At 39.1% G+C, this 23,563-nt stretch overlaps 1 protein-coding gene across 2 annotated transcripts in view; it reads right to left on the reverse strand.

The window, feature by feature from the left end:
- The window catches only part of syt14a (synaptotagmin XIVa), a 122,866-nt gene that overhangs the window by 67,890 nt on the left and 31,413 nt on the right, over nucleotides 1–23,563 (reverse strand). For both annotated transcript variants that reach the window (XM_024439633.2, XM_024439635.2), the window contains exon 2: nucleotides 7,857–7,904. In XM_024439633.2, coding sequence (XP_024295401.2) covers nucleotides 7,857–7,904 — 48 coding nt within the window. The remainder of the gene's footprint in view (nucleotides 1–7,856; nucleotides 7,905–23,563) is intronic.

Below are 23,563 nucleotides of genomic sequence, written 5' to 3' on the forward strand. Positions count from 1 at the left end.
ATTGTGAAAAGTTCACTCAGGATATGGTCTCAGTTTAGGATACACTTTGGAGACAGACAAGCTCTCTCATCCATGCATTTCATTTCCAACCCACTCTTCACACCCTCCCTCCTCATAAACACAGCCTTCCAGCTATGGTTTCAGAAAGGATTGAAGAATGTAAAATACCTTTTCCATGAGCGTGTATTTACCTCCTTTGAATATCTAGTTAGAGACCACAGCATACCCCAGACACACTTCTTCAGGTATCTGCAGATTCGTTAACTTTACAATAAAGATTTTCCTCTCTTTCCCATCTCCACCCACCCACCAGCTGGCTTGATGAATGTCTGAACCTGGATCCTTATGTAAAAGGGACACATTTCTATGCTGTATGACATTATTCAGAATTTTGCATGCCCTACTCTTGACCATGTAAAGTGCTCATGAGAGGAGAGTTTGGAAGCGAGATTTCCGATATCACCTGGCATTCTGCAATTGACAGGATACACTCATCCTCTATCTGAATTAGACATGGGTTACTACAATTTAAAATATTTAATCACCTACACTTTTGCAGGAGTAGACTTGCCAGATTGTATCCAGATACAGTGGGGCAAAAAAGTATTTAGTCAGCCATCAATTGTGCAAGTTCTCCCACTTAAAAAGATGAGAGAGGCATGTAATTTTCATCACAGGTACACTTCAACTATGACAGACAAAATGAGAAAAAAAATCCAGAAAAATCACATTGTAGGATTTTTTATGAATTTATTTGCAAATTATGGTGGAAAATAAGTATTTGGTCAATAACAAAAGTTTCTCAATACTTTCTTATATACCCTTTGTTGGCAATGACAGAGGTCAAATGTTTTCTGTAAGTCTTCACAAGGTTTTCACACACTGTTGCTGGTATTTTGGCCCATTCCTCCATGCAGATCTCCTCTAGAGCAGTGATGTTTTGGGGCTGTTGCTGGGCAACACGGACTTTCAACTCCCTCCAAAGAGTTTCTATGGGGTTGAGATCTGGAGACTGGCTAGGCCACTCCAGGACCTTGAAATGCTTCTTACGAAGCCACTCCTTCGTTGCCCGGGCGGTGTGTTTGGGATCATTGTCATGCTGAAAGACCCAGCCACGTTTCATCTTTAATGCCCTTGCTGATGTAAGGAGGTTTTCACTCAAAACCTCAAGATACATGGACCCATTCAATTCTTTCCTTTTTCTGTCATAGTTGAAGTGTACTTATGATGAAAATTACAGGCCTCTCATCTTTTTAAGTGGGAGAACTTGCACAATTGGTGGCTGACTAAATTCTTTTTTGCCCCACTGTATATGTTAAATAACCTGTCTGTAAACAACTGTTGGAAAAATTACTTGTGTCATGCACAAAGTAGATGTCCTAATCAACTTGCCAAAACTATAGTTTGTTAACAAGAAATTTACGGAGTGGTTAAAATACGAGTTTTAATGACTCTAACCTAAGTGTATGTAAACTTCCGACTTCAACTGTATGTATATTTAGCAGAAAAGCTGCAAAAATGCAAAATATGTGTCCTCTCGTGGATAGGTTAATAAAAAATATAAATAATTAAAAAAAAACTTGATATCCTATGGACTCGCCAACCATTTACTAGAGTTGCTCATTGAACCTCTGCTAGCAAGCTAGCTACATGCCAATGATTTGTTTAACATATCAACATGGGATGAATAGAATGCACGACTGGGTCAAAACATGAGAAGAGAACGGCAACCAGCCCATTTGGCTAGGAACCTCAGAACTAATTACTGGCTTTTGCCTGAACTATTTTGTATGGTGGAAGGATGAAATAAAACAAAATGTACTCATTAAAATAAACTTTTTAATGAAAACATGTCGTTAATCTTTTTAATATGTTGGCAACCATTTTATAAGAGCAATAAGACCCTCGAACCCGCAAATTATGATGTGATAACTCCCTCCGAATGGCTGTTTTCCGGCCCTCGGCTTCGCATCGGGCATTAGAACAGCCCTTAGTCGGGAGTTATCACAACATAATTCCCAGGTTCTCATGCCTTATTGCTTAGTTCTTTGATGAAGCCAAATTAACTCAGTGATAAAGTCAGAATGTAGGCCTGTGTCCATTTGCTTTTCTCCATGGTGACTGTTTTTTTCATTAATGCTTATTCCTTCCATTTTAACTCCGCTTGCCTCGCTTTATTCTGTTGGCATGGTAACAGTTGCCATCCGGAAGGTCAGAAAGCACCAATCATCTCCACGCAGACACCCACATACAGCCAGTACATAATCACTCTCATAGTGCCCCCACACTATATCCCACTCACCACGCACACACACTGTCCCTGGCATCTCCTACATACAGACAAAACAAATGGTATAAAACAAACACCATTTCAATAACACACAACCAAAAGCAGTTGGTTGTGTGTTATAATAAACAACACAAGCTTACAGAACCAGACCACACAAATAATAATACACGTCCTCCGGCACACACTTGTGAGCATACTCAGTGTCCAGTTGCGGCTATTAACTTGGGTCTTTGAGTCATTAAAGATGAAAGATGGAGGAAGGCATTGCATTAGCATTTACATAGGACATGCTGTACTGTCGCCTCATATGACGTTGATTTTACAATGTCTGCTGGAAATGAGCTTTGTCAGACTAGACAAACTGCAACAAGTAAAAGAGTTGGGCACGCTTTGTAAGATCATGTATTTTCATCTCTCACTGAAACACTGTAGAGACTTTTTTTGTTTACAAGTAAACATTAGGTACGATTGATGCATGCGCATCATTGCAACAAAAAGTTATTTAGCAGGATGGCTAATGATGGTGTCGGTATCTTGACAAACTTCACAGTGAATGAGTGACGACCATGAAAACACGCAAGACTGTTGGCTATAGCTATGTTTAACAACTATATTATTCTTCTGGCTTTATCTAGCTCTATGTGATGTTTTACCTTGCCTCGTTGGCTTGCTAACTTGCTAGGTAATCAAATCCTCCGACGACACCTTTGATGTTGTAGATGACAATCTGATTTACTTGTGTTAATTTTTTGTACTTGCATGAGCTGCATTTGAAGTCAGAGCATTGTAAACAATAAACAAACTAGTTTCTGATTCGGAACTGGGCACGCAACTTTTCATGATGCGGCCAGGATAGGGTCTATAGGATGAGGGTCCACAAAGACCATTTTAACAGATGGTGTTTGTTTTCAAGCTTTCAATGCCCTTTTGAGTAAATAAATAGTTGATCCTGGAGTTGTGAGATAGAAGTAAGAATTTCATTATAACTGACTAAGTAGAGGCAGTGGCAATTTTAGCATGTAAATCTTGGTGGGGCAAAAGAATAATAATGTGGGATGCATGCCAGGAAAGCCACTATACAACACAACACTAAACAATACATTAATTGCACTATAACGGTGACCAGAAACAGGACCTACATAAAGCTGTCGCAAAAGCAGAGTACCAACACCTTACCACTGCTACACCTGGCTATCAGCGGAGAGTTGTCTGGCATCGAAACAGTTCATTCAGTCTCATTTACTACCTTTTAAAAAAACATATCTGATATCTGACTTGCTTAAACAAATGTAGTTTCTACTGACAATGGAGATGTACAAACTATGGCATAAGGAGATGAAAAGCGGATAAGAGGCAATCCGTAATTTCGATTAAGACATTAATGAGCGAGCTAGGACGAACATAGTCAATATAACTATTTGTTCAGCACTTTTGAAATGTACAGCAACAGAATTCAGAACATGGGCCGTTCTTACAGTGTTCTCCCTGTACACCAAGTCAAAACCGTAGGATAAAGGGGGCATATAAGCAGACAATGAAAGCTCTTACAATATTTGATGATTACATTTCTCAAAAACAGGTTATAGGCTACATGTGCACCACCAAGTCAGAACAGTAGGCGAAATTAAGAGGTGAAAATAGATCAAATTATTAGGTTGAGACACATGGGCTACTAACAGCTTGCTACACAACATACACTTATGTATACTGTAGCTAAGAAAGTAATACTATCTCCCTGGCATATTATATAATTTATGCAGCAGATTACAATACATTTTTGGAATCACCTTGTTGTGCTGTGCTCACTCGAACAGGAAGGTGTCGTGGCGGTCCTTCGTGGGATAATTTTGTCATCAAAGTCTGCCAATCTCTGGATTTATATGGTGCTTCAAGACAACTGGGAACTCGAAGGGAAAAAAAATTCAATCATGATGACGTCAGTGATCTTCAGGTTGTAGCTCTAGAAAGAGGCCCGAGTTCCAAATGTACAATTCCGAGTTGGATCAAAGTTCAACACGTATTTTCCCAGTGGTAGTTCGTTTTTTCCCAGTTGTCTTGAGCTTACCAAAGTCAGATGTTGCATGTCCGAGTTAACAGTTGTTTTGAGCGCAGCACAAGTCATCCTTCATTGACAGCATGACCAATGTTGAATGTTTCATTTTAAACTAGGAAAAGAGACCCTAAATCTTAGACTTGGGACCCCACAGCCACTCCACGGAATAGCATGCTAATGATTGCATTGCAATGCTTGCAGTTAGCCACACTGATTCCTTCCAAACCACTCATTGTTGAATTTGTGATTTCCAACTTGTGTAATTATTATGTCCCAAGGCCGATGAACACTGATACGTTTTATCTAGAATTTCTATTCATTATTTATTTTCATTTGACAAGGATTAAAAAGGACTTGCCAGGACATTGTCAACTTGATTCATGATGATGACTGCTAGCTAAGATATTGAAAGTATGATGTTGATTAGTCCAATCAAAGCTACTGTAGATATGTGATTTTACATCATTTTATCTGTCGCCAATGACCTTGAGCCTTCTTGGATGGGCACTTCTAATGTAACTCTATGGCAGCACCCAAGGGGCTTGAATTTTGTAGCTCTACCCTTGGCGGTCACGTAGTGTCCCCATGAGTGACAGAACACAGCCAATCATGGGGCAACGCTCTGTATTTTCTGCTGGCTTGCCCCACCACCACAGAAAGCACTGAGCTAGGCTGAAACACCTGCATTTTGGAGCTGCCTTACTCAAGAAAACAAAAAAGAGACCATGTTTGTATGTGACTTTATTAACTCAATGATATATTTTTTTTACATTGTTTGCAAACTGATATGTGACATGTATTAATGCCAAATAACATGCAAAACAGGAAAGCCCCCCCCCCAAAAAATCTAAAAATGTGGGTCTGCCCCACCTGCCCTTGCACGACTGAGTAGAGGACAGCTATTTAGAGTAATACATGAAACTGCATAGGAATCTTATCAATCACCTTCAAAACTGCCAGATGAGCCTGAGCAAAGCAAAAACATTTGATGTGTGTACAGGTTTACATGTTTTTTTCTTCTTTAACCTTTATTTAACTAGGCAAGCGATTTAAGAACAAATTCTTATTTACAATGACGGCCTACCCCAGCCAAACCATAACCCGGACGATGCTGGGCTAATTGTGCACCGCCCTATGGGACTCCCAATCACGGCCGGTTGTGATACATCCTGGAATCGAACCAGTGACGCCTCTAGCGCTGAGATTCAGTGCCTTAGACTGCTGCGCCACTCGGGTGCCACATGTGCTTCATACAGTACTCCACCTATCAGACCATATTGGGTGTGAACTGCTGTATGGGACTCCAGCTCTTTTCTGCATCATGGAAAAAAATCAATTGGGTATGTTCTAACACTCAGACAACAGGGTCAATGCAACTGACATGAGCTAGCATCAGGAGCATCAAAGCGCCTGCTGCTATGCTAACTACTGTATTTCAGCATCGCTAGGGTGGACTTATGTTTTTTAAATATTTGTTAACAGTCCAATTGTCAATCTTTTAATGCCTTTAGTTGATGCAACAAGTCAGACATATGGGACGTAGAACAATAGGGAACGTAGATCAAGTTAAGATGGCAGTCTTGAGTGGTTAACACCACAACAGGGCTTTTTTTTTTATATAATCATGCCAACTAACACTCTAGACCAGGGGTCTCCAACAGGTTGATCCCAAGCTACCAGTAGCTCACAGCCCACCTATGAGTAGCTCGCCATACAATTATGGAAGTACATACATTTTCCAAGTGTTCCACCGCAAACTGTCATAAACAAATCTCACAAATGTCAGACACTGCAACCTCCCAGCTTCTATCCAATCAAAGCATCATTGATATTATCCCACACCTAGTTAGCCACAATTGGCTTAAAAAGCCAGACGTAACACAATATACAGTATGCCAATTAATTTACAGCAATATTTATATCACTTTGTGTAGGCAGTTAGCAATGCTAAAGATAACCATCTTGTGGGCAGACAGGCTTTGCCCAAGACATTATCTTTCTATTAAATGTTAACAGCAAATTAGGCCTACCTGACAGAATGATAGCATGATTATTTGTATCAATCTGGTGGCCCTTTCAAATCAAATCAAATCAAATTTTATTTGTCACATACACATGGTTAGCAGATGTTAATGCGAGTGTAGCGAAATGCTTGTGCTTCTAGTTCCGACAATGCAGTAATAACGAGCAAGTAATCTAACTAACAATTCCAAAAAAACTACTGTCTTATACACAGTGTAAGGGGATAAAGAATATGTACATAAGGATATATGAATGAGTGATGGTACAGAGCAGCATAGGCAAGATACAGTAGATGATATCGAGTACAGTATATACATATGAGATAAGTATGTAAACCAAGTGGCATAGTTAAAGTGGCTAGTGATACATGTATTACATAAGGATGCAGTCGATGATATAGAGTACAGTATCAACGTATGCATATGAGATGAATAATGTAGGGTAAGTAACATTATATAAGGTAGCATTGTTTAAAGTGGCTAGTGATATATTTACATCATTTCCCATCAATTCCCATTATTAAAGTGGCTGGAGTAGAGACAGTGTCATTGACAGTGTGTTGGCAGTAGCCACTCAATGTTAGTGGTGGCTGTTTAACAGTCTGATGGCCTTGAGATAGAAGCTGTTTTTCAGTCTCTCGGTCCCAGCTTTGATGCACCTGTACTGACCTCGCCTTCTGGATGACAGCGGGGTGAACAGGCAGTGGCTCGGGTGGTTGATGTCCTTGATGATCTTTGTTGACCTTTGTTTCACAAACTCTGCCATTACATGTGCAGTACAGAAACCTCACTAGCCAAGCACATCCCACTCTCCCTAGGTGCACAATTGAATTAAAGAGAAATTACCCATGAAAAAAACTGTTTTTTTCAGACCTAAACATTTTTATTTTGCTGTGATTTAAGCATTGACATGGACTCAGAACATCCAATTGTATTAATTCTATAATTGTAATTTTGAAAGTGAAAACAAAAAAAATCTGACCCCAGGAAAATTAAAACAGATTTTATAGGGCCCCCTGGAGTTGTTTATTAAGAATGTGCATATTTGAAAGCAGAAAATGTGGAGCGTGCAACATTTCATTTTTTTTTTAAAGTACTTGTTGCAGTAGCTGTCATGCTAGAAAAGGTTGTTGACCCCTGTTCTAGGCCCATTGTTACACCATATGTGATGTTTAGGAGGCTTATTTATTTCCTGGTTAACCCCAACCTCTCACCTCAAACCACTAAACCTTCTCTTCATTATCTTCTAAAACAAAACAAAAACAAACAAAAAACCAGGGCGAAGAGGCCGAACACACACAGGACAGGCACAAGGAAACACCAAGTCTTTCTTGGTAAAGCAAAACAAATAGAACCAGACAAATGGACCATAAAAGAAGGCAATAAACAGTGAAACAGGTGGATTTTCGACATCGACAACATGACCAGACATTATACAGTGATTCATGGGAATGGTTGTGGTACAGGGAGGTGAGGTGGGGAGTGCCCCTACCTTTTCTGATGCAGATGAGCTCATGTACTCCGCAGTTGCGCTCACCACCTGGAAAGACAATGCATTTTAAATGGCCTGTAACGCATAATGGAAGACAAACAAATAATAACCATACATGGATATACAATAAAAACAACAGGGTAGGAGTCAATGACACAGATATGCTGACAAAAATCTGGATTTCACAAGAAGAGAGGGAATACAAGACAATAGAAATGCGGTCAAACACGCATATGGAACTTCTATATCGGTTGTGATTCCACATGACTAAACAATATTGACAATAATGTGTGGCATTTTAGGAAATATGTACACTTTTAGACCTTCTATTGCAATTTCAGAATCCAAAGGAAAGCCTGGGCCCTATGCATGGTATCTTGAACATGCACACGTTATATGATTAAATATGAACACATTTATAGTTACAGTAAACTCAATGTTTCCATGGATATGTTACAAATTAAGATTAAATGTTATATTAGTGTGTAACATAGCCTTAACTTTAGGCTACTAACTGTATTACAAAAGTAATATTGAATTTTGTCTGGTTGATAATGCAACCAAATATCAACATTTAAAGAAGATGTACTGTATCTACTGCTTGGAGAGTTCCATCTGGGTCAATCCCATTCTTTAACTTACATCTTTTGTTGAGTTGGAGACGTGAATCCAACATGCCATTGTTAACTTAATAGGCTATTTCTTGTATTTCAAAAGTGATATTGAATTGTGTTTGGTTGTCAATGCAAGCAGAAGATACATTTCCTTGATATTGATATTTAGTTGCGTTGACAACCAAACATAATTCAATATCACTAAATACACTGCTCAAAAAAACAAAGGGAACACTTAAACAACACAATGTAACTCCAAGTCAATCACACTTCTGTGAAATCAAACTGTCCACTTAGGAAGCAACACTGATTGACAATAAATTTCACATGCTGTTGTGCAAAAACAAGACTCCATGAGGGTGGTATGAGGGCCCGACCTCCACAGGTGGGGGGTGGGTGCCCAACACCGTGCAGGACGTTTGGCATTTGCCAGAGAACACCAAGATTGGCAAATTCGCCACTGGCGCCCTGTGCTCCTCACAGATGAAAAGAGGTTCACACTGAGCACGTGACAGAGTCTGGAGACGCCGTGGAGTACGTTCTGCTGCCTGCAACATCCTCCAGCATGACTGGTTTGGCGGTGGGTCAGTCATGGTGTGGGGTGGCATTTCTTTGGGGGGCCGCACAGCCCTCCATGTGCTCGCCAGAGGTAGCCTGACTGCCATTAGGTACCGAGATGAGATCCTCAGACTCCTTGTGAGACCATATGCTGGTGCGGTTGGCCCTGGGTTCCTCCTAATGCAAGACCTCATGAGGCTGGAGTGTGTCAGCAGTTCCTGCAAGAGGAAGGCATTGATGCTATGGACTGGCCCGCCCGTTCCCCAGACCTGAATCAAATTGAGCACATCTGGGACATCATGTCCCAACAGTGCACCACAGACTGTCCAGGAGTTGGCGGATGCTTTAGTCCAGTACTTATTTTCCACCATAATTTGCAACCACCATGATACACTGTGTGGATGGTGTTCTCGGAGTGATGAGAGGTGTTGGGTTTGCGCCAGCCATAGCGTTTTCTTGATGGCCAAAAAGCTCAATTTTAGTCTCAACTGACCAGAGTACCTTCTTCCATATGTTTGGGGAGAGTCCCACATGCCTTTGGAGAACACCAAATGGGTTTGCTTATTTTTTTCTTTAAGCAATGGCTTTTTTCTGGACACTCTTCCGTAAAGCCCAGCTCTGTGGCGTGTACGGCTTAAAGTGGTCCTCTCTTGGCAGGTTTGTTGTGGCGCCATATTCTTTCCATTTCTTTTATAATGGATTTAAATGGTGCTCCGTGGGATGTTCAGTTTCTGATATTTTTTTATAACCCAAACCTTATCTATACTCATCCAGAACTTTGTCCCTGACCTGTTTGGAGAGCTCCTTGGTCTTCATGGTGGTTGGTCTTCCTTGCCTTACTTGGTGGTGTTGCAGACTCTGGGGCTCTTCAGAACAGGTTTATATATACTGAGATCATGTGACAGATCATGTGACACTTAAATAAAGTCCACCTGTGTACAATCTAACTAATTATGTTACTTCTGAAGGTCATTGGTTGCACCAGATATTATTTAGAGGCTTCATAGCAATGGGAGTGAATACATATGCACGCACCATTTTTCAGTTTTATTTACTTAAGTTATTTTTTTCACTTCACCAATTTGGACTATTTTGTGTATGTCCATTACATGAAATTGAAATAAAAATCCATTTAAATTACAGGTTGTAATGCAACAAAATTGGAAAAACGCCAAGGGGGATGAAAACTTTTGCAAGGCAGCGTACATCATGTTATTTCAAGTTATCCCTTTGGAGGGCAATATCACGTTGTTAAAAAAAGATGCCTAAATTGGGCATGCCTATAAGTTGGGCAATTGACAGCATTTAAAGCATATGCGTTCAGTGATTAATGATACCTTTAAAATATTTTATGCAATATTATCATCAAGTTATTTGATGCCTACTGTGCCATAAGCTATTTAGAGAGTTGTTGAACGGGAGTGACGTGTGTGTTAATATTAACGCAGGGTTTCCCAAACGTGGTCCTCAGAACCCCCATTGGGTGCACGTTTTGTTTTTTTGCCCTAGCACTACACAACTGATTAAAATAATGAAATAATCAAACGTGCAATCTTGGGGTTTCGAGGACCGAGTTTGGGAAACACTGATATAACGGTAATAAAAACTCCGCTTTTAACAACAATTCAGTACCATATGCCTGTCATGCTATTTAAAATACCAGAATTTGAACAAAAAATGATTATGAATGCCAACATATTAGACATACGCATGTGATAGCAAAATTTCTGGAAATTTGTTTTAAAACTGGAAAAAAATTATCTGTGAACAAAAGCATGAGATGAGCCTCCAGAAGTCTGTGCCCCGGGGACTCCAAATGCGGTATTCTGGCCCAGTATAGAGTTCACAGCTAGCCTCATCGTGATTGGTTATTGCCCATCATTTGCAACCACGTCAATGAGTGTCATCAATATCTTTCCTTTGTGGTACCTTAAACTGTTGTGATTACCAGCTAAGAAACTTTTATGAGTTGATTTTACTCCTGGCTCAAGAGTTTTTGTCTGGGCAGTGTCTTAACATCATCATAAAACCTACTCTGAGCTGGGAGTGTTTTTTGTCTTAAAACAGGTGTTAACATGATTCCTAGGATCTTTTCTGAGATGCTTTGTGGATACAGGCACAGGATTGCAAATCGACCATATTTTTTAATACTTTCAGCACAAAGCAATTATGAAACACAGTTGAAGTAAGAAGGTTACATACACTTAGGTTGGAGTCAATAAAACTTTTATTTCAACCACTCCACACATTTCTTGTTAACAAACTATAGTTTTGGCAAGTCAGTTAGGACATCTACTTTGTGCAAGATACAAGTAATTTTTCCAACAATTGTTTACAGAGGGGAGGAAGATGGGGGGTTATTTTAGTAGAATTTATTGTTTATTTCACTAATAATTCACTGTATCCCAATTCCAGTGGGTCAGAAGTTTACATACACTAAGTTGACTGTGCCTTTAAACAGCTTTGAAAATTAAAAAAATTATGTCATGGCTTTAAAAGCTTCTGATAGGCTAATTGACATCATTTGAGGTGTACCTGTGGATGTATTTCAAGGCCTACCTTCAAAACCAGAGCCTCTTTGCTTGACATCATTGGAAAACAAAAGAAATCAACCAATACCTCAGGAAAAAAAATTGTAGACCTCCACAAGTCTGGTTCATCCTTGGGAGCAATTTCCAAACGCCGGGCTTAAGGACTTAAGAAATGGCTTAAGGTCAACAAAGTCAAGGTATTGGAGTGGCCATCACAAAGCCCTGACCTCAATCCTTTAAAAGATTTGTGGGCAGAACTGAAATAGCGTGTGTGAGCGTGTGTGACTCAGTTACACCAGCTCTGTCAGGAGGAATGGGCCAACATTTACTCAACGTATTGTGGGAAGCTTGTGGAAGGCTACCCAAAATGTTTGACCCAAGTTAAACAATTTAAAGGCTATGTTACCAAATACATATTGAGTGTATGTAAACTTCTCACCCACTGGGACTGTGATGAAAGAAATAAAAGCTCAATTAAATCACCTCTCTCTACTCTTATTCTGAGATTTCACATTCTTAAAATATAGTTGCAGGGAATTTTTACTAGGATTAAATGTCAGGAATTGTGAAAAACTGAGTTTAAATGTATTTGGCAGAGGTGTATGTAAACTTCTGACTTCAACTGTATGAGTGAGATGTGAGCTATTCTTTCGAGCAATTTTTTAAAACTACAGACATTTGAAAGTGTCTTTCAACATAAAAACATTTTGATCCTGTGGATGGTGATCCACAATGTTTTCACAATGACATTATACGAAGAAAGATAAAGACAAACTGAATTGGTCCACTCACACAGACAGCATCGTGAGGAAGGCGCAGCAGCGCCTCTTCAACCTCAGGAGGCTGAAGAAATTCGGCTTGTCACCAAAAGCACTCACAAACTTCTACAGATGCACAATCGAGAGCATCCTGGCGGGCTGTATCACCGCCTGGTATGGCAACTGCACCGCCCTCAACCGTAAGGCTCTCCAGAGGGTAGTGAGGTCTGCACAACGCATCACCGGGGGCAAACTACCTGCCCTCCAGGACACCTACACCACCCGATGCTACAGGAAGGCCATAAAGATCATCAAGGACATCAACCACCCGAGCCACTGCCTGTTCACCCCGCTGTCATCCAGAAGGCGAGGTCAGTACAGGTGCATCAAAGCTGGGACCGAGAGACTAAAAACAGCTTCTATCTCAAGGCCATCAGACTGTTAAACAGCCACCACTAACATTGAGTGGCTACTGCCAACACACTGTCAATGACACTGACTCTACTCCAGCCACTTTAATAATGGGAATTGATGGGAAATGATGTAAATATATCACTAGCCACTTTAAACAATGCTACCTTATATAATGTTACTTACCCTACATTATTCATCTCATATGCATACGTAGATACTGTACTCTATATCATCGACTGCATCCTTATGTAATACATGTATCACTAGCCACTTTAACTATGCCACTTGGTTTACATACTCATCTCATATGTATATACTGTACTCGATATCATCTACTGTATCTTGCCTATGCTGCTCTGTACCATCACTCATTCATATATCCTTATGTACATATTCTTTATCCCCTTACACTGTGTATAAGACAGTAGTTTTTTGGAATTGTTAGATTACTTGTTCGTTATTACTGCATTGTCGGAACTAGAAGCACAAGCATTTCGCTACACTCGCATTAACATCTGCTAACCATGTGTATGTGACAAATAAAATTTGATTTGATTTGATATAGGATCTTAATTTGAGCCAGTTTGCTAATGCAGGAAAATAATCCTGCAGAAAAGGAAATGTTAATTGCCATTTTGTTTTAGGTTGATACATTTTTCGTAAAGGAAAATCAAGTCTGAAATTTCAATGTGTAAATTACAAACTTTAGAAGCCTTTTAAAACCTCAAATACACTATACATTTTACATTTCCTGGAACAGGGTGATCAAATCAAGATCCTACACATGTAATCGGCACATTTTGTGTTTGTCTTGAACCAGCAGAAAGGACAGAATTTAAAAGACCACTTTATTGCTCCCTTAATGAGCACTGATGAGGCATGCAATTGTATTTTTCCAAAAATACATACTGTATGTTCTCCATTCCCTGACGAATAGCCAAATCGATCACCCTCCACACTTAGCAAGAAACATGAAGTCTTCCCACTATTGTCTTTAGTTGGACACCATGTTGTCTAAAGCAAAGTATTAATTCAAATGTTCATCCATCTTAAAGAGAAGAGGAGGAGCCTTGAAAAATGAGTGCCAGTTGTGACCAACCGGCTCAAATCGGTCTTATGTAGCAAAAAATTTTTTTTTTACATTGTGTAAAAGTAGAGACAGAGATAGAACATGGTATATCATACACTGCAGTTGGGAAAGTAATTCGGCTTTGAAAGTTGATAAACTTGTAAACTCACTTTTGAGAGTTTCACGGCCTCCTAACCAACTGTTCTATTTTGTTCGTTTTTTTGCGATGTTTGTATCATTTTTTAAATTATTTTGTACATAATTGTTACTTTTAATTTATTTTTACTTTAGTTTATTTAGAAAATATTTTCTTAACTCTTTCTTGAACTGCACTGTTGGTTAAGGGCTTGTAAGTAAATATTTCACAGTAAGGTTGTATTCGGCGCATGTGAAAAATAAGGTTTGATTTTGTTATGTTATCCAGATTGTTGGTGACTGCAACTGTGCTGTCAGATTGTCCATTCGTAAATTCAGAGCGTTTCTGTCACACTCAGATGAGCAAATGGCTCTGAGATCCAAATAATAAGATCATACACGTAACGTTATCTAGCAAGCCAGCCAGCTAACGTTATCTAGCTCGGTAACCGTACAGTTTAACTTGAAATTAAAATACATTGTTAAAATTAGAAATGTGTAATATTTGAAAATGTAGCTAGCTAGACTATCTTACCCATGGTCTGAAATCGGAGTAGATAGCCAGAGCGAATTTACCAGCTAGTACGTCTATCAAAATTTGTTGCAGTGACATTCTATTGAAATGGATAATTGCATAGTGGAATCTTTTGTTAAGATATGTAGCTAGCTAGCTAAACAATTAACCATAATCCCAGCTCATGACTTTACTACCCTGCATGAATCTGCAGGTAGCTAACCAAACATGTTCAATGTTAGCCAAGAAAATGGCTCAGAGATACGAATAATAAGTTCATATACGTAACGTTAGCTAGTGAGCCACCCAGCTAACATTAATTAGCTCACTAACATTACACTTTAACTTGAAATGAAACCATCTCCTGTCAAAATTAGAAACGTGTAATATCTGAAAATGTAGCTAGTTAGACTATCTTACATCACGTATACATCATGAATGGACGCTTCTCTTGTCGGATGCCATAGTTGCCCTTAGTTTGAAGATTAGAAGTCGACCGATTATGATTTTTCAACGCTAATACCAATTATTGGAGGACCAAAAAAAGCCGATACGGATTAAATCAGACCATTTTTTTTGGTTTTTGGAATAATAATTACAACACTACTGAATGAACACTAATTTTAACTTAATATAACACATCAAAATCAATTTAGCCTCAAATAAATAATATAACATGTTCAATTTGGTTTAAATAATGTAAAAACACTGTGTTGGAGAAGAAAGTAAAAGTGCAATATGTGCCATGTAAGAAAGCTAATGTTTAAGTTCCTTGCTCAGAACATGAGAACATATGAAAGCTGGTGGTTCCTTTTAACATGAGTCTTCAATATGCCCAGGTAAGAAGTTTTAGGTTGAAGTTATTCTAGGAATTATAGGACTATTTCTCTCTATACCATTTGTATTTCATTAACCTTTGACTATTGGATGTTCTTATAGGCACTTTAGTATTGCCAGTGTAACAGTATAGCTTCCGTCCCTCTCCTCGCCCCTACCTAGACTCGAACCAGGAACACATCGACAACAGCCACCCTCGAAGCAACGTTACCCATGCAGAGCAAGGGGAACAACCACTCCCAAGTCTCAAAGAGAGTGACGTTTGAAACGCTATTAGCGCACACCCCGCTAACTAGCTAGCCATTTCACATCGGTTACTCCAGCCTAATCTAGGGAGTTGATAGGCTTGAAGTCATAAACAGCGCAATGCTTCGAAGAGCTGCTGGCAAAACGCACAAAAGTGCTGTTTGGATGAATGCTTACGAGCCTGCTGCTGCCAACCCCCGCTCAGTCATACTGCTCTATCAAATCATAGACTTAGTTATAACATAATAACACACAGAAATACGAGCCTTGGGTCATTAATATGGTCGAATCCGGAAACTGTCATCTCGAAAACAAGACGTTTATTCTTTCAGTGAAATACGGAACCGTTACATATTTTATCTTATGGGTGGCATCCCTAAGTCTAAATATTCCTGTTACATTGCATAACCTTCAATGTTATGTCATAATTACGAAATATTCTGGCAAATTAGGCAGCCCAAACTGTTACATATACACTGACTCTGCGTGCAATGAACGCAAGAGAAGTGACACAGTTTCACCTGGTTAATATTGCCTGCCAACCTGGATTTCTTCTGGCTTAATATGCAGGTTTAAAAATATATAGTTCTGTGTATTGATTTTAAGAAAGGCATTGATGTTTATGGTTAGGTACACATTGGAGCAACGACAGTCCTTTTTCACGAATACGCACCGCATCGGTTATATGCTACTCTGCCTTGTTGGCCTCTGTAGTTAGCGTCTGCAAGAGCAGAAAGAGTCTCTTAACAACAAGGAACTTTGGTCCCAAATGAGGACCCAGCCGAGAAGAGATCAACATCCGACGAGCTTCTCCTTCACGTCTCTATGGATTAAAATGACAATTTAAGTCAGGACACACTAGATAAACTAGTAATATCATCAACCATGTGTCGTTAACTAGTGATGATTGATTGATTGTTTTTTATAAGCTAAGTTTAATGCGAGCTAGCAACTTACCTTGGCTTACTGCATTCGCGTAACAGGCAGCCTCCTCGTGCAGTGCAATGTAATCAGGTGGTTAGAGCATTGGACTAGTTAACTTTAAGGTTGCAAGATTGAATCCCCGTGCTGACAAGGTAAAAATCTGTCATTCTGCCCCTGAACAAGGCAGTTAACCCACCGTTCCTAGGCCGTCATTGAAAATAAGAACGTGTTCTTAACGGACTTTCCAAGTTAAATAAAGATTAAATAAAAGGTGTAAAAAAAATAAAAATAAAAAAATACCGATTTCCAATTGTTATGAAAACTTGAGATCGGCCCCAATTAATCGTCCATTCCGATTCATTGGTCAACCTCTTTTGAAGATGTAATCCGGAGGCAATTTTTTTTCTCCATCTCCTTAGCTATCATACACGAATTACGCTGATTCAAAGCTTGGTCCTCCAGAAGTGATGAGCAACACTTATGCTGTTTTACAACGCACTACTTTTTTTTTTAAGCCGTGTTAGAACAGATTACCTACACATACTGCCCATCACAAATAGACAGAAACGTGCTATATGGCAGACCAATCCAAACTCATCTTTCGGCATGTCCAGCCCACTCATTATCTCAGCCAATCATGGCTAGCGGGAAGGTTGGTGACTTTTTCTGTGGCTAAAACAACTAAGCTCAACATTTAACAACTTCATTTGTGTTTACAGATGGCATTTACAGTTTGTTATTTAGGCACATGAAAGTTCACGTTTGAGAAGGCACTTCTGCCAAAAAAATGCATTTTGAAGTAGTGACCCACATCATGAGCTTAGTTTCCTTTAACTGGTCACAATTGTCATGTCGGGGAGAATCTGATCATTCAGAGATCAATAGACCTAAAGAAACCATATTTCATGTCAAAGAACTTAAATACAGTGCATTTGGAAAATATTCATACACCTTGAAAATTCCACATTTTATTACATTCCAGTCTTATTCTAAAATGTATTTAAAAAATAAATAAATATCAATCTACACACAATACCCCATATTGACAAAGTCAAAACAGGTTGACATTTTTGCAAATGTATTAATAAAAAAAACGAAATACCTTTTTTTCATAAGTATTAAGACACTTTGCTATGAGACTCGAAATTGAGCTCAGGTACATCCTGTTTCCATTGATCATCCTTGACATGTTTCTACAACATCATTGGAGTATACCTGTGGTAAATTCAATTGATTGGACATCATTTGGAAAGGCACACACCTCTCTATGTAAGATCCCACAGTTGAAAGTGCATAACAGAGCACCAAGCCATGAGGTCAAAGGAATTGGGGAAGAGGAAGGGTACCAAAACATTTCTGCAGCATTGATGGTCCCCAAGAACACAGTGTTCTCCATCATTCTTAAATGGAAGAAGTTTGGAACCACCAACACTCTTTCCTAGAGCTGGCCGCCTGGCCAAACTGACCAATCGGGGGATAAGGGCCTGGTCAAGGAGGTGACCAAGAGCCCAATGGTCACTTTGACAGAGCTCCAGAGTTATTCTGTGGAGATGGGAGAACCTTCCAGAAGGACAACCATTGAGTGGCCAGATGGAAGCCACTCCTAAGTAAAAGGCACATGACAGCCCACATGGAGTTTGCCAAAAGGCACCTATAGACTCTTAGGCCATGAAGAACAAGATTCTCTGGTGTGATGAAACTAAGATTGAACTCTTTGGCCTGAATGCCAAGCGTCACGTCTGGAGGAAACCTGGCACCATCCCTATTGTGAAGCATGGTGGTGGGACTGGGAGACTAATCAGGATTGAGGGAAAGATGAACGGAGCAAAGTACAGAAAGATCCTTGATATAAACCTGCTCCAGACACTTAGGACCTCAGACTGGGGGCGAAGGTTCACACCGTCCAACAGGGCAATGGCCCAAAGCACACAACCAAGACAACGCAGGAGTGGCTTTGGGACAAGTCTCTGAATGTCCTTGAGTGGCCCAGCCAGAGCCCGGACTTGAACCCGATCGAACATCTCTGGAGAGACCTGAAAATAGCTCCCCAGCAACGCTCCACATAAAACCTGACAGAGCTTGAGAGGATCTGCAGAGAAGAATGTGAGAAACTTACCAAATACAGGTGTGCCAAGGTTGTAGCGTCATACCCAAGAAGACTCTAAGCTGTAATCGCTGCCAAAGGTGCTTTATCAAAGTAATGAGTAAAGGGTCTGAATACTTATGTAAGTGTGACATTTACGAGGGTATTTTTTTATATGAACTTGCAAAAATGTATAAAAACCCGTTTTTGCTTTGTCATTATGGGGAATTGTCTGTAGATTGACAAGGGGGAGGGAACGATTTAATCCATTTAAGAATAAGGCTGTAACGTAACACTTTCAGAAGGCACTGTATGTCCTCTACCATTAGCAACTGTAATTTAATTTCTACGGTAAACTAGTTTAAATTAAATAGACAGAACAGAACTACCGCAACGTTACTTTTGTACCTGATGGTGGGGCGGGAGTAACACAGCCTTGGGACAGAAGTAACAGCTAGTGAAAAGTGCACACTATCTGTCTTACCTTCATGTTTCAGGTTTGTAATGCTTGTTATTGTCAACAAATGTACTATCAGCCATAATTTCATGTTTGTGTCGATTTGAATAATTAATGCTATAGGTTAGACATTTAAATTAACCATAATTTTCTCATCTCACTTTAATTGGAATGTAGTAGATGTTTTTCACCATTTTCAATGACTATTCATGCTTAGCCTTACCAATTAGGTGCACTTCAACTGTCCTTGTCATGCATGCTCCTTGTGTCATGATATATTACATGTTTTTATTCTCTTCACAAATGGCAAACTCATCATGCTTATCACATTTCCATGGCTTGACACAAGGTAATTGCACCCCAGAATAATAAAGATATATATTTTTAACCACTAACCTGGCAATAGATGCTTATGTGAGAAGCTGATCCATCAAGTCAATGAAAGTATAATTCCAATAATTCCATAATTTTAAAACATGAAATCATTTCTTGATATTTTGCTAACATTCTAAAATAAATATGAACTAGGAGTTCTGGCCTGTTCTTAAGAATTTTTTGAAATGTTATTCCAGGTAATCAGTTTACATTGTGTTACTTTCATCCTACCCGTCTCCCCTGAAACTTCTCCCAGGCTAACCCCCGAGACTAGCTAGCATGATAGGGTTTCCGTTAGGGTGGAATGGAAAATATGGCACTGTACAACGTGACGGTCGGGTGTAGGCTACAGTACTAAGCATAACATTTCCACACCCTAATTGCAAACTGGCTCTAACCAGAATAGAAAGAGGAGTGTGAGGCTACAGTGCACAACTGAGCAAGAGGACAAGTACATTAGAGTGTCTAGTTTGAGAAAGACACCTCACAAGTCCTCAACTGGCAGCTTCATTAAATAGTACCCGCGAAAACACCAGTCTCAACGTCAACAGTGAATAGGTGACTCAGGCATGCTGGCCTTCAAGACATAGTTCCTCTGTCCAGTGTCTGTTCTTTTGCCCATCTTTTATTTTTATTGGCCAGTCTGAGAAAAGGCTTTTTCTTTGCAACTCTGTCTAGAAGGCCAGCATCCCGGAGTCGCCTCTTCACTGTTGACGTTGAGACTGGTGTTTTGCGGATACTATTTAATGAAGCTGCCAGTTGAGGACATGTGAGGCGAGGCGTCTGTTTGTATTTCTGATCAATTTGATATTATTTTAATGGACAAAAAAAGTTGATTTTCTTTCAAAAACAAGAACATTTATAAGTGACCACACATTTTTTGATCGGTAGTGTATATTTTAGGAATATCATGGAATATAATTTAACATTTCCGTTTCTCCATACTTGTCTCAGAGCAGCACGAAACGGTGCTGAAATAGTTGACCACAGTGGGTAGGCTATATATAACAATATTTTTGAGATTATTTTGTTAAAAAAATAAAAAACAAAGTGAGTGATTGTAATCTGAATAAAGGCCAAAATAATTGTTTTTATGTTTTTAGAGGGAGAGAAACCAAGAACATCCCGGCCAGCCAAACCCTCCCCTAACCCAGGTGACGCCAGGCCATTTAAGTGCCGCCCTATGGGACTCCCAATCAAGGCTGGATGCGATACAGCCTGGAATCGAACCAGGGACTGTAGTGATGCCTCTTGCACTGAGATGCAGCACCTTAGACAACTGTGCCACTTGGGACTGTGCCACTTGGGAGCCATGACCAATATATATTGTCCTGCTAATTGCCCATCCTAGAAATGTTGTTTGCAGAATTCAGTCTGCTAAGCTGGTGAAAAACAGGGTTAATAATATGTTAGATTATTTTAGAGGCTTTTATAAAATTCTAAATTAATTAATAATAATAACAATAGCTTTCTTTAAAAAAAAATTATGCTATTTTGGAGATTATTTTGTTTTCAAAGTGAGCAAGAAAAAGGCCATTCTTGAACATGGGGTGAGACATTGTTACTAATTTGTAAATAAAGCCAGTTTGTTATTTAGAATGATTTATTTCTGTTTTTAGAGGGAAATAAATCAAAAGCCTACCATCACCTAATGGGTCTCCCTGTCGCAGCCGGCACGGTATTGAACCAGCATCTGTACCAACACAATTTGCACTGTGATGCAGCGTCTTAGACCGCTGTGACTCTCAGGCACTGTACAACGTGACCGGTCGAGAGTAGGCTACAGTACTACAGTAAGAGCAAAATAATCCTAACATTTCCACACCCTAATTGTAGTCTAAATTTCTCTTTGAATAAAAACCTTAGTTTAACAACAGTTTTAGTAAGTAATACTAACAAGTAGTAACAAAAAAATAAAGTGTATTTTATAAATCAGTGCTCTAACTCCCCCTCGTCTGGAGCAATGAAGTAGTGATGCAGGGTACCGTACTAAACCACAAATTAACTCTAAGCAGCATAATCACAAAACTTTTAGTTGAGCAACCACTGTACTCATACACACTTTCCCCCACAAACAACCACAAGCTCAGATGTTCAACAGTTGTTCCATCCCGAAGCCAAACTCAAGAAAGGACTTGATGTGCGAATGCATATACATTTGCAGCAGTTTGAGAAGGCATGCAAACTTGAGCAAAAATTTGATTAACAAATTTCAAGTCCTAGGTGATCATGATATATAAAATATAAACTACATTTATAATGTAATTATAAATATTTGCATAAAATTGAAAGCTCTCTCTCACAACCCCTGATCTCAGACACACATGTGCTTTGTGCTTTGGGATTTGCAAGCATTATCCTTTTTCACTCACTTAACTCCACACTTTTCCAAACACAAAAACACACACCCCACCTTCCAAAACAATACACCCACACAGTGCCTTCTTATGTCCTGTTTCCTGTGTTTTATTTCTACCATGTTGATTGAGTACATTTTTGTTCCAGTTTCTGATATTTGAAGATGTATTATTTAGCTAATTATCCTTTCTTATAATACTGTCTCATCCATTTATAAAATACTATAAATAGAAAGTTGAAAACAAATTATTTTGCAAAATTCCCTATTTTGAATGGTATAGTGTAGTTTATTACTACAACAACTGTTGTATTTTATTGTTTTCTACTTTTTTATTACAATCCCCACCATGGATAGTGTTGGGTGTTCCATTATTCCAAGTTCCCTCTATGGGAAATGTAATATTTAAAATAGTCTTGTTGTCTCTGAACATTTGGTTATCAGTATACAGTTTATCGACTACGAGTGTAACACGTTTCACTTTTAATCTATTTTCCTTGAAGATTGGGTACAGAACTTTGCGTCGTTCTGCTATTTCCTTCGGAAACTGATCATTCATGCCTATTTTTGTGCCAGCAAGTCTTTTACCCAGGCTTTTAACTATTATTTTATCTTTTAAGAATGCAAATTTGGCAACGATTGGGCGCTCATATCTCTGTCTGAAGCGGTGTACATGTCCGAGTAGGATTTTGTCAACAGCATGGCCTGGGATCTGTAGCGCTGTAAGAAAAAATTCCTTCACCACACTTTCATGATCTTCGCTCTGTTTTGTCTTTGATACCAGTAAGTACCAGATTTTATCTCATAGATCTAGTCTGTATATCAAGTAAGGCTTCTCAAGTTAATTAACATCATCTCGAGGTTCGCCTTCAAGTCCTTTATATCTTTACTAATTAAAGTATGCCCAGTTTATCATTTCTCAACTAACAGATTGGTTTCCAACCTTACCATTCCCGGAGGTGAAAAGCTGGAGTATGCGTCCGTCGAGTCGCGTTTTCTTTTGAGGATTGGTTCTCCATGTTTACTCTCCGTCATTTGGGTGTTGATTGTTTTTGTAATATTGGTCGATAAATTTCTATAGCCTTATAATAAGTTTTGTGTTTTCCAGATTGAAGGTTATTACCCACATGTATGTGGAGTGAAGTGCTAATATTTAGTCAAACAGATATTGAATATTACATTTTTATCTTGAGGCGATCTGCACCAATGTGTTCAGTCCACCATCTTACCTTGAATTGGATCTTAAGCACTTACACATTTGTAACATATTGTATGAATTGCATTTGTTTTTGGTGCAGGATGTAATATATCGTATGAAATAAATGACGCTGTACACAATTGTGCACAATTTTCAGGGGATCCGGTTTTGGCTCGTGAGCACAAATTTTCAACTACTGGCTGAAATTTATAACGCACCAATAACTCACCTTTATAATGCATCTTCAATTAATAAATCAAGGTAGTTCCCACTTCAAATATTTTTAATGGAACTCTTATTTCTTACATTTTGTTTTCTTTAAAACAGATATATAGATATTTATAGAGACAGGGAGAGAGATTGGATGGGAAGGACAGAACAGAAGGCGAGTTAATCCCCCACCGTAGGAAGCTATGTAGTCAAGAAGGAATAATGGTACTTGATGCACATTTGACTGCTGTTTCGAGGACAAAACATGTAGCCCAACGAGTTTTTTTATATAGTTAAAGCCAGTATTTGAAACTTTTGAATTTACTACAATGCAATATCTTCTTGATCTACAACAATTGACGTTCAGAATCATTTTTGATAAAGCTATGAAATAGAAAACAAACCAATAATAAACTGGGAAGAATGCT

The sequence above is a fragment of the Oncorhynchus tshawytscha genome, linkage group LG12 (genome assembly GCF_018296145.1).
Source record: "Oncorhynchus tshawytscha isolate Ot180627B linkage group LG12, Otsh_v2.0, whole genome shotgun sequence".
NCBI lineage: Eukaryota > Metazoa > Chordata > Actinopteri > Salmoniformes > Salmonidae > Oncorhynchus > Oncorhynchus tshawytscha.